The sequence below is a fragment of the Numida meleagris genome, chromosome 2 (assembly GCF_002078875.1).
Source record: "Numida meleagris isolate 19003 breed g44 Domestic line chromosome 2, NumMel1.0, whole genome shotgun sequence".
NCBI classification, from domain to species: Eukaryota; Metazoa; Chordata; class Aves; order Galliformes; family Numididae; genus Numida; species Numida meleagris.
In genome coordinates, this window is record NC_034410.1 from 95,845,892 (window position 1) to 95,858,350 (window position 12,459).

Consider the following 12,459-nt stretch of genomic DNA (forward strand, 5'->3'; position numbering starts at 1 on the left):
TTAAAGACACTTTCTAACTAGAAATCTTCCTAACCTGCATTGGATTGGAGAAAATGAGGGCCTCAAAAGAAAGGCTGAAATGGGGAAATTGCATGCAGAGATGGATGGAGGCAGCACTGAGCTCTGGGCAAACAGTACAACCAGATCTCTGGCAAAGGTAGAAATGTTTGAGGGATGGGAAGAGAGGCAGTAGAAAAAGAACACGCCCACTGGAATTGACTGGTGATCAAAATACGACTCAACTACATTCATTTAAAAAAAAAGAGTAAATCCATAAAATCTATGTTACACTCCACTTTGTATCCTTATCTCTAACTTCTTTTGGGAGTAGCAGGAAGTAGAATGACACTTTCATAATATACTGTCCTGCCAGTTGCAAGGTAGCAGCGTTGAAATGAAAATGAAAATGATGCAAATATCAACCTTCTGGAATATTTATTTCTTCCCATCAAAAGGTGCTTCAGGTCTTACAGGTCATGAAGGAAGTTCTGGCTATTCCCAGAATTTGGTATTTTGAGAAATAAGGCGCGGAGGCTTGAGCAAGCCATGAGAAGCTCTCTTGTGAAATGGCTGGCAGAACCAACACGCTGGGGAACTCCCCTCAGATCCTGTGAGAGCACAGCCTGTCATCCCAATTTGGATCATCCATTTACTCCGTGTATTACTAAAACAAGCCTTCTCTCCCCTGGCATTCTGTTCATCTTTGAGTGCGCGCATGTGTGTTCTGTGAGCGGGAAAACGTGTTTAATGACACACGCTAAAAGAGCATTATAGGTCCTGGCCTGAAGATGAAAACGGAGCTCCTTAAATAACAGTGTGCAGGTACAAAAGACGGCAGTATGGAAGCAGAAGAGAAATGCATGTTGCTGAGCTTCGTGCTCTACCCAGTTTCTCCTCTGAGCAATCTGCTGACCAGACTTCTGGGCTCTGTTAGAGCCGAGGAAGTTCTGCTGTGGCATACAGCTCTATTAGAGCCAGAGAAGAGTGGCACACAGGGCCCCTCCTGAGGTGACTGACCGCCTGCTGTGACGAAACACAGCAAAGCCTCTGCTGGACAGCCCTGGTCAGTGAGTTTCAGTCCCTCCAAGGACCCCGGTATAACAGGAAGATGCAATCTCTCTAGCACAGCTATTTTTTTCTGCACGCAAGCCGCACAAACCCAAATGGTGGTATAGCAATACATGGCAGTCCGGGTAAGCACACCGCGGCACACAGCCTCAGCTCCACGTACACTCAGCCTTAGCATCACAGCGTGCTCCGAAACGCCACAGCCGCAGAATAAATGCTCGGCGTACGACTGCAAAAGTTACTAAAGCGGCCAATCTGTGGCTTTTTTTTTTTTTTTTCTTTTTTAAATACGTACAAGTGCTGGGAGCCACGCACCCTGCCCGCTCCGCAAGGCCGCCCCGGCTGCTCGCAGCCCGAGGTGACCGCGCACGGCCCCCGGGTCCTCCTCGCACCGCCGCGGGGCCGACAGAGCTCCAACAGCCGCGCCGCGCCGCTCTCGCCCCCAACCCCCCCCCCAGCACCCGCCGAGCACCCACACGGCCCTGCCTCACGCCGCGCCCCCACCTCCGGCTCTTCCTTTTTCAATGCTTAACCCAAAAGCGCACCTCCACAGACGCTCGGGAAGGATGCTCCGGCCGTGGGGCAGCCCGGCCCGCCCCGCCACCCTGCCCCCGCCCCCGTCCCGCCGCGACGAAGCCCCGCAGGTGGGCAGCGGTCCCCGGGCTGCGGGGGGTGGCTCTCACCTGCCCGGCGCGGAGCGCCAGCTGCACCGCCACCTCCGCGCACTCCTTCCAGGGGTCCCCGCCGGCCGCCGCCCCCTCCTCTTCCTCCTCCTCCCCGCGGGGCTTCATCGCGTTGGCGGCTCCGCTGCCCGGGGAGGGCCGGAGCCGGGGGCCGGCTGCCCGCCGAGGAGCGGCGCGGAGGAGGAGGAGGAGGGCGGGCGGGAGGCCGGGCCGAGGCGGCCGCTGTCACTCGGAGCCCCGGCGCCGCCCCGCGGGGAGGGCCGGCGGAGGGACTGAGGCCGCCGCGCTCGATGGGGAGGGTGGGCCGCGGCGGCAGGGCGCTAATTTTAGGTGAGACCCGGGGGCGGAGTGGGGCTGGGGGTGGCATAGAGAGAAGTGGCAAGGAGGGTGAAAGGCGTTAGCGGTGGTGAGGCTGTTGGCTCGGCTCGGCTCGGCTCGGCCCGGCCTGGCCCGGCCTGCACCCTCCGACATGGCCGCCGCAGGGCTGGTGGTGCTCGCTGTGGGCTGCCGTGCTGTGTGGAAACTGGGCCGCTTTTCTACAAGAAAGATATCAAGGCCCTGGAGTGTGTCCAGAGAAGGGCAACAAAGCTGTGAGGAGTCTGGAGCACAAGTCTTCCAGGGAGCAGCTGTGGGAACTGAGATTATTCAGTCTGGAGAAAAGGAGGCTCAGGGGAGATCTTATCACCCTCTTACAATGACTCGACAAGAGGTTGTAGTGAGGTGGGGTTCAGCATCTTCTGGGTAACTAGCAAGAGAACAAAAGGTAATGAATGGCCTCAAGCTGTGCCAGGGGAGGTTCAGGTTGGATATTAGGAAAAATTTCTACTCAGAAAGAGTGGTGAGGCACTGGCACAGGCTGCCTAAGGAGGTGTTGGAGCCACCATCCCTGAAGGTGTTCAAGAAACATGTGGATGTGGCACTGAGGGGCATGGGTTAGTGGGCATGATGGTGGTAGGCTGACAGTTGAACTAAATGATCTTAGGGGTGTTTTCCAACCTTAATGATTCTGTGATTTTATGAATCTATGATAAAACTTGCAGAGACAAAGGGTAGGCCCTGGAAAATGGGGGGCTGGCTGCCAGAGCTGTGTGTGCTCCGAAAGAAGGCTCTCACTGGGGCCACGTGTTATGGTGTTGTCTGTCATGCTTAGGCTATGTGTGAAAGAAATGGCACCGGGAGGAACAGGAAGGCAGTGCAACAGCTTTTTAATATCAATTTTTTGTTAGCATTTGAGAATGAGCATGGCAACAAATACATTGCTGCCTGGGTTTGCAGTTAGCTGTATTGTACATCAGTTTGGATTTCTCAAGGGTAAGGAGAATGAAGAGCTTCCTGCAGGAAGCCCAGGCCAGCATGCGGTGTGTGTCAGCCAGAGGAGTCGGGGCCAGTGCAGGTGGCTGGGCAATTCTAAATCCTCCTTATAGAGAAAGATGGCCTGTGATGGATGCGTACATATGCAGTAGGGTAACCTATCTTTAGTATTTACAGTACCAAGTGAGCGTTTGGAACTTCTACTTGCCTCAGCCCCGGTGAGGCTTTTCCAAGTGACTTACTGTGATGCACGCTTAATGTGGAATTGAACAAAAGAGAGCCTGGGGATGGAGCAAAAAAGGAACTGTTGGCTTAGCTTTTTGAAATGGGTGTTTAATACATTGAGCATATGAAATTGGTTGTCATTCAACACCTGCTCTGCGGTCGAAGGTTTCATTTTCAGTGGCCTTTTGGAATCTATATTAGTCTGGCTAGAACAAAAATGCTTTAGTGGTGCCTGTATTTGCATTAAGAGAAGTGCGTAATAACAACACTTATTATCCCTGGTATGATATTGTCAGTTTTCTAAGGACGTGGCAAAATTTAATTGGCACAGCTTGAGGTGATGTCGGGACCTTGCTGGGAGAGCTGTGCTGGGATGGTAAGCGAGCATACCAGTGAGCTGTCATAAAACCAGCCTGAACTTTGGTAGCTTCCACTCACGTCTCAGAACTGCTGCAGCATTTGGAGGCTTGCTGTGGTTTGGCTGCTGCCTGAAACATCTCTGGAGCTTGTGTTTTACAAACAGTATAGTGTGAGTGATAGGATAGTAGGTGGGATGCAGAAATAACCTCAGTGGAGGTGATGGTAGGAAATCTCTGGTGCGGTGGAATACTGTTGCAAAGATGGGAATGTGCTCCCCCCGGTATTGTGCAAGCAGGAGTAAGTCCTCTCTTAAGTGAGATTTGAGTGGTATTTGGAAGATGAGCGATTCCATCTGGCTCGGTAGAATTTCCACAACTTTCTTTTCCTTCTGGTGGAAGAATATTAGCAAAAGGATCACAGAAGGCTGAGTTTCAAAGGCTAAAATAACAACTGAATGAACCCTAAGATTTTGCAAATTTATCTCAGTGGTGAAACACTGGAAAAGAGAACTAAACAGCCAAGAAGAGTACTTAGGAAATCATTGACTGCAGCTAGTATTTTAAGACCTTTCAAAATACATTGCAAAAAAATATAGTTGCCTGTAAGCCCTGTAAAGAGGGCTCCTATTCACTGATGGCTGTTTTATTACTGCTGTTCTGAAGTTTTTTCAGGCTTTCCTTAGCCCAGACCTGCAAGCAGTAGGAGCTTGCTGCTGTGAGCTGCCGGTTGCTCTCACACAACCACGTGGTTTGGGGCACGCTGCAGTTGTTCTCTGCCTGCTGGCTCAGGCTCTGGGCTCACCTTTCACGGCTGCCAAGGTCTTTCGTAACCTCTGATCTTTCATAACCCTTAGTGCCAGCCAGTTCCTCTCACACGCCTTTTGTAATCCACACACATGCAGTGTTTTTCATCCCATTGATTTGCAGTAGACTAATCCTAGGTGTACTTGAAATACCGGTGTTTCCTGGGCACTTTATCGGTCTGAGTTCTGAGCCTGACCTGGTCTTGCAGAGGTCAGGCTTCCTTCCCTGAGCCCAAGAGTGCTCAGTGGAGGAGAAAATGTGTTGCAAAACAGAGCATGGAGTGCATGCAGTCTTTGATTTCCTTTTCTCAGAGGCTGTGAAGCCCTTGTGAGTTAAGTGTTCGCTAGCTGGAGGTGGTGTTCTCCTTCATTTCCTTTTCTAAACTGTTGTGCAGCATTTCTCTGCTGTCTGTGCCGCCCAGATCCTGTTCGTAGCCAGCTCCGTCTGCAGTACTGAAAGTAGGGTCACTGGGAAGGGAAGCTGCTGCAGCTGAAATTGGTTTAATTACGCCTCAGCCAACAGTTTGCCATTCTCTTCTTTGACAGTAATTGCACTCTGCACTGATGCGATACAATTTGTTGTAGTTTTTAAAGAGAATGAGTGACCTCTTACAGCTACCAGCACTGTGGAAGCTGCAGATGTCTTCAGATACAAGTAATTGTCGCTTCGCAGGTTTGATGGATGATCTCTTAATAGGAAATTAAATGAGAGAGCAAGTGACTAACAGCTTTAATAAAAACCAGGGGGGGGCGGGGGGATGGAAGGAAGTAATCCTTTAGAATTATTAGCCTGATGGTGTGAAAGAGCATTTCCTTGGCATGACAGCCAGTGGCTTGCTGCACTGTGATTAAAGCACTTCAGTGTGATTCCATACAGGTGGTCTTTTTACGCAGCATAGGATTATATTGGATTAGTCACATAAAATTGCTGTTTACTGTTCCTAGCTCCTTTCTGTGGAGCTTTTCTCAGTACCCCACCAAGAATGAAGTTTGAGGCTGACAGTCTGTCTGTAAGAGGTAACCCTGATGACAAACTTTCAACTGGGCAAAGTACTGCAGTGTGGCAGTAGTTTTAGTGTATTTATTGTGTTGCAGTGAGCAGATTTTATAGTTGATAAAGAGGATGCTTGGCCCAACTTTTTCTTTTGCCTTTTGTGTGTACAAGAAGGGAAGGTACATTGTAAGATGTTCCCATTTCTTGCTGGATTCCCATGAAGAGCCATGCACGTGCTTGTTCTGCTCCATCAGAAACAAAAAGAAATTTCCAGCACTGGCAGTGTTTCACGTAATGCTCATTAGTGACTCTGGTCTGCGCTGCTCTCAGTGGTGTGTTAATTGTTTGCCGTGTTTCCTTTCTGTTGCTCAGAGTCATACCCTGACCGCATTTCTTCTCTGCGTCTAGGAGGCACCGAGGTCGCTGCTCACAGAGTGCCCTCCGCATTCTCTCTCCTGCTACAAATTATCAAAAAAAAATTAGTCTCAAGTGGAATTTGACCTTCAACTCTGTTCTGGGAGTTTGATAATGTGGAAATCAAGATTTTTGGCTTCAAGATCTGACAGATTATAGTAAAATGGTGTCCTTCAGTGTTGTCTAGAATTTTGAAACTGGCTCCAATTCAAATCCAATCAGGTCTTTGTGCTTGCTATACAGGAAATATTATGTGTCTTTGGATCTGAATTCTGAACTTTATAGTTAGTTCTCTTCCGTAGCTATGCCAAGGCTCAGCATAGCCAGGTTGCTTCCTATTTAAGGAAGTGTCCTCAATACAAACTGGATTATTGCTTTCAGATCAAAGCTCAAACTAAGATGGAGGCCCTTCCCCACCCCCATGCTGCCCATTTGGTTCAAGATTGCTCCAGGATTTTTCAGCTGGCATTTGTCTGTGAGATTGACAGGGCTGGTTGGGTCAAATCATGTAATGTCTAGAAAGAATGTGCAAGTGTTGCAGTCTTCCACACCGAAAGGGACTCAGGAGCCATCTTTGTTGCAGCTGGTGGATGAAAGAGGGATTCATTTGAAGCAGATGAAATTTTTGTGTGTTTTTTACAAAGGCATGTAGATTTTCACAGGAGAATTTAATTCCTGGAAAATCTCCTGAGGATAGTAGGTCTTGCTGAGGGTCAAAATGACATACGCTGCCCTTTAATCTATGTGGAAAAAAAGGCTACGCCTGCAGTTATTATGGAGTTGCATCAAGTAATCCTGCGCTCAGAGATTTTCTGACAAATTCAATCAATGATTTTGGTGCACATGTAGCTGCAAAAAGCGCTATGGGTCACATTCCTGCTGCTTGGCAATAAGTAGCAGGCTCAACACCAGTGGAATCAATGACATTTTCATTTGCGTGTGCCAGCATGAAATGTGTCTCTGTGCGTACAAAACTGTTAGAAACAAAAATGCAAGGTAAAAAGAACGTGTTCAACAAACTGCCTGAAGAGTTTCACAGGGAAATGCTTCTGCTGTAACTAATTGCAGTGAAAAGTAAGTATTTTTAATGGCGCTTCATACGTTCACTGACACAGACAAGTTTGTAAAAAATCACGTGTTGTTAATCTCTCTGGAAAATGAATGTGTTTCCTAATTAAGCACAGAAGTTTATGTATTGTTTGTATGAACTGTGGTTTGTATATCCATGCAGGCTAACATTATCTTTTGATTTTTGGATGCTTTAATATCTGATATCTTGTGCTACGCAGCTTTGGGTTATTTGGGTAAATTAACCGAGCATCGTTAGTTTGGAAGAATGGATGCTTATTCTTAAGTGGAGCCACCCAAAATCAAGTACCACTTTTGAAAATGTTTGATTGTCATGTGCATGATAAAACCTACAAAAGCTTCAGATGTAGGCTTTTCCAAGTGTTTGAAAATACAAGTATTTTTTTTATTTGTCATTTGAATCAAAGCTTATTTGATTAAAATTTGAATCTTCCATGGACTCTTTGCAGGTCTAGTTTCATAGTTCAGAAATGTGGCTATTGTCATCTTCCTCTACCTGTCTTCGATTCCCACACCAGCTGTGGAAGAGCAGGGCAGAAGGAGGCTGTGTAGCTCAGTTTCTAGGTCAAAAATCAGGAGTTCTGGCTTCCTTATAGGTCTCTTCACTTGTTTCCCAACTTTTCTTTGTGTTGGTTTCCAGTCTTGTAGAATGGTGATGTCCATTGATAATATTTTTGAGTTCTGAACATATTTGGATCTTAAAAAGTGTGCATAGATGTTGCATTGTTGTCTACTCGTGGATTGGCAGGAGATCAGTATTGTGCCCAGGACTAGTTACTGTGTTTGTGGAAGGGCTACAGAAAAAGGGTCTGCAAATGTCACGTCTGAGGATGACCCAAGACATACTGTGGGCTTGTTTTGTTTGCTACTTTTGACTTACCTAGATTGTTTTCGCCCAGTGCTGCCCTTCAGATTTCTGTGGAAGACCTGGATTAATCCATCTGTGCTTCCTCCTCTTTTTGTTTAGTGTAGTAGTGTGGAAAAAAAATAGTTATCTCACTCATTCTGCCCACAGTGAGGTACTGGTATATTGGATATGTTTGTTTTCACTGTTAATTGTTCTCTACCACACTGCCTTATCCTGTGGCTTCCCTTTGACATGATTTTTGGAGCAGTCATTTTAAAGACAGTTTTCACAACACCAGAACAGTAGATGTATATTCTCTTCTACATTTACTAATGAAAGTTACTGACATAGAATTTATGAAATTTGGGCTAGAAGAGTCTTTAAAATGATCTTTTTGTATACTTGCATGCTGATATGCTGTGTGTATTAGCTATACCTGCATCCCAAGGCATGCCAAGTAGGTGGCTTCTCTGATCTGTTGGTTAAAAACTTCTAGCAAAGGAGAATATACGTCTTTTTTTCTGCTCTGATATTAAGGAAATTTTCCATGTTATTCAACTGAAATATTCTCTGCTGGAAAGCAACTTTATTTCTGCTCATTCTTCTTGCAGAGGACATAGGAAACCGTTATTACCATCCATTACACTGACCAAACATAGAAAGAGAATTAAAATGATTCTTGGCAGTCTGTTTTCTTGAGCACGCAGTTATTTCAGTCCTTCCTGATGTGCTGTATTTTCTGCTTCATGCCATTTTTATTTTGGTTTTCTAAACTACTCAGGACCTTACCTGAGATCTTGTTTGTGTCTGATAAAACTGAGCTGAGTGATCACCTCTTGGCATGTTGCTACTCCATCTGAATATGTGGTTTGCCTTTTCTGCAGCACAGTCACGTTGCTGGCTTCTGATCTATTTTACACCTCCTGCTTTTTTTTTTTTTTTTGCCAATGGCTTATAATTTCCTAGTACTCAGTGGCTCAGTTGTTAGTTAATCAATGTTAGTTGCTGATTAGAGTATCAGTTTTGTTGCCAGGTGCCTTTGGGACAAGATGATTTGTCAGGGGCCTGACAAACTAGTGAAGTAGTTCAGCTACTCCTGGAATTGTGGAACCAGTGCAGGAATCCTCACAGAGCGGCCTGGCAACTGAGAATGGGCACGCCGTTCCATCCCATGCGTTCTGGGATTGCTCCCTGCCCCACAGCTCATGTGTGGATCTCATGTACTGAGGCCTCCTTGTGTCTGACCCCAAGGCCAAGAGTGAGGAGTTGGCCAAGCCAGGGATGGACTGACCCAGGGCAGTGGTGGGGATGGGAGATCCAGAGTGCCCCTCTGTAGAGAGGAGCTCAGCAGAGAAGGACCTGGGAGTCCTGGTGGACAGCAGGTTGGCCATGAGCCAGTGGTGTGCCCTTGTGGCCAAGCAGGCCAATGGATTCCTAGGGTGCATTAACAAGAGCATGGCCAGCAGGCCAAGGGATGTGATCCTCCCCCTCTGCTCTGCCCTGATAAGGCCACATCTGGAGCCCCGTGTCCAATTCTGGGCTCCCCAGTTTAAAAAAGACAGAGATCTCCCAGAAGGAGACCAGCGGGAGTATGACAAAGATGGGGATCTCATTGCTGTTTGTAAGTATCTGTAGTGCGGGAGTTAAGTCGATGGGAGTGGACTCTTTTTTTTTTTTTTTTTCAGTGACAAGCAACAACGGGTAGCAACTGCAACACAGGAAGTTCCATAAGAACACAGGGAAGAACTTTACAGTGCGGGTGGCAGAGCTCTGGAGCAGGCTGCCCAGAGAGGCTGTGGAGTCTCCTTCTCTGGAGGCATCCCACACCCGGCTGGACGTGTTCCTGCGCGCCCTGCGGTGCGGAGCTGCTTTGGCAGGGGCGGGCTCCCTCGGCAACAGGGCGGGAGCCGCCGCGCCTGCGCCTCAGCGTGAGGAGGACGGGGGCACGGCCGGCAGCGGGCTGGGCACGGCCGCGGGCCGCCATGGCGCTGCCTTCGGTGCGCAGCTGCCTGCAAGTGAGTCGGGCCGGGGCTCTTCGCCTCGGGGCCTTCCGCTGACCGAGCGTGGGATGATAATGTCGGTTGGACTCCATGCCCTGCGGGCACGGAGGCCGGTGTTGTGTTCGGGTGGTGGGTGAGGTGGTTGGCGTGGCTGTGCGCGCAGGAGAATCGCGATGGACGCGGCAAAACCTGCAGGAGAGAATTGTAATCCGAAACGTTATCCTTTCCGTTAATACGTTATCTGAAAATGTTGCACCGTTTCTCCTTTTTGGTTCTCTCGCCTTTCAGCTCGGTGCCGAAAATGAGCAATTACTCAAGAAGCTGAAAAAGCTACAAACAAAAAATAAGGAGCTGGAAAAGGATTTGGCTCAGATTCAGGAAGAAGGGCGGCAGCAGCGGTTAGCGCGTGGTTATGTCACCAACAGAGAGTAAGAATGAGCTGTCCAATTGATATCGCTTTTTGTGTCAAAAGAAGTGTAGCGTTTCGGGACTTGTCCATCATTATCCCCTAGACGCACCAAGTCTTATCTATCCTTCCTATGGTCAGGATGATGTTGATGGCAGGATGCTGGAGGCAGGTAAAGAATAGCTGGGGCAACTTGGACGAAGTTGCCACTGTTGTAGATATCACTAAGTAACAGCCCTGTGCCATCTGTGCCAAACCATGAAGAGTTAGAGAGGGTTTTGCCATCAGACAGTGGTGAGGGAGTTCGGTTGCATCATTTAAAACATTCGGAAGCTGTTACCCCGAGGACCTGAGAAACTGTAGATGTAGTGCTTTGAGAAGTGTCCTGCCAGGATTTACTTAAACATTTTTGCACAATTTTCAAGTTCAAGTTTGGTGTTTTCATGATCCTGCCTAGAAGCTTCTGTTGTAAAATCAAACTTAAAAGGAATTTAAACTTTTTTTGTTGCTTCATATGAGCCAATTAAAATTGTAAAATCTAATGTTGTTAAGCTGTTGTGTTTATTTTGATTAAGTGTTCAGATTCAAACAGACACACACTTACAGCGTAAGGGTGGATACAGCAAGAATCTTAATCTAGAGGGTGAAAGTGCCAGGTGAGTTTTTGGAAACTGGTTCTTCAGCAAATTAAACATACGCTTCTCTATAGGATAAAATGTGTTCTGCGTGGCTGAGTCAGCTGAGTTTTTGTTAACTCCAGTGAAAGCTGCTTTCAGCCTCTGAAACGGAACGGAAAATTATGTAAAATTGAAAAAAAAAAAATACTGTATCTTAGATTAAACTTGAAAATGATGCTGAAGAAAGAATGTTTATTTGACAGATCTTTCATTGAGAAAAATGAAATTAAGAAGCTCCTTCATGTGTGTACATCTGTATGTTTTACTTATGCGCACCTATACAGCACGTGTGACTTTTTCAGTCGATTTTTAATTACCTACAATTATATAATTTCCTTTTCTGAGAGAGCTTCCGTAACTCATTTTAAATGGCTCGTTTTTATATGTTTATAAAATGTATAGGCTAATAGTTTTTTCAAAATGAGTCACATCATGAGTGGTTCTATATTTCAGTCCTAATTGACTTGAGAAGTGAGCCACTGTTGACTGCAGTTTGCCAGTTAATGTTAAAAATAAATCTTTAAACTGCTTTTTTGGTGCAAAAGGTAGAATTGCATTTTAAGAAAATGCATACTGAGACATCCTAGCAATTAGGCACTGTTACATAAAATGTTGGTCTAGCTCTGTCTAACTTGGTTTTGAAGTAGGCTGCTCCATTCTTTCAAAGGCTTTTGTCCATTTACAGGAATTCATTCTTGTCTGTACATCTGTTGTGGATAGAAGCAGCCCCTGCTGCTGGGGATTCATAATTATGTTACAGCATACCAGACTCTGGCAACTATGTAGGGTGGCTGGGTGTCTAGCTCTGGGCTTGAATTGTGTTCCTAATTAGATGCTTAGATTGAAGATACTTGAATTATTCTTAGAGACCAGTGCTGGCCCTGTGTTGTATTAGGTTGTGCATCTATAACTACCTTCACTTGTATCATCTGTTTGTATGCTATTTACAAAGCTATTCTGTGCTAGTATCCCTCATCCTGTTTGTGGTGCTGTCATAACATAGTATGAATGCCAGCTCTTATCCTAATTCTTAATAAAATAGAAAAGTATCTGTTGATATTAATCAGTTGCTTCATGAATCTGGTGTTTGTACACTGAACACTATGGAATTCTGTGGGAAATTAGTGCAGCAGATCTCAATGCAAGACAATATCAAAGGGAAATGTAATATTAATTGATCAAATCTGTTAATTTAACATGGGTTTTACAGATTTTTGCCCACTTGCACTCACTGTGTGATAGATTTCACTCGGTCATATTCAGAAGCAAAGAGATGTGCGTGTTCAAGCGTTTTCAGGAACAACTTATTTACAGAAAGGGTTGTTAAGCACTGGAACAGGCTCCCCAGGGAGGTGGTTGAGTCACCATCCTTGAATGTGTTTAGAAACCGTTTGGATGTGGCGCTCGGGGACATGATTTAGCAGTGGGTTGTTAGGGTAGCATGGTTAGGTTGCGGTTGGACTTGATGATCTTGAAGGTCCTTTCCAACCTGAGCAATTCTGTGATTCTAAGTGATCTGGCCAGGATTGCTTGGGAGCAACACGGAGAGGTGGGGATGCTGCATTTTGAGTTCTCATTGTGTC

The 12,459-nt window shown here is 46.4% G+C and overlaps 2 protein-coding genes across 7 annotated transcripts in view; one reads left to right on the forward strand and one right to left on the reverse strand.

Moving 5' to 3' along the window:
- Positions 1 to 1,970, reverse strand: part of IMPA2 (inositol monophosphatase 2) — a 20,507-nt gene extending 18,537 nt beyond the window's left edge. Inside the window, exon 1 of the mRNA XM_021388708.1 lies at positions 1,752 to 1,970. Coding sequence (XP_021244383.1) covers positions 1,752 to 1,859 — 108 coding nt within the window. The 5' untranslated portion in view covers positions 1,860 to 1,970. The remainder of the gene's footprint in view (positions 1 to 1,751) is intronic.
- The window catches only part of MPPE1 (metallophosphoesterase 1), a 27,949-nt gene continuing 17,456 nt past the window's right edge, over positions 1,967 to 12,459 (forward strand). For 2 of the 6 annotated variants that reach the window (XM_021388702.1, XM_021388706.1), the window contains exon 1: positions 10,082 to 10,221. The gene's annotated coding sequence lies outside the window, so the exon portion shown is untranslated. Of the gene's footprint in view, positions 2,082 to 9,478; positions 9,809 to 10,081; positions 10,222 to 12,459 lie in introns of those variants that run through there. The other 4 variants (XM_021388705.1, XM_021388703.1, XM_021388701.1 and 1 more) reach the window with 4 other exon arrangements.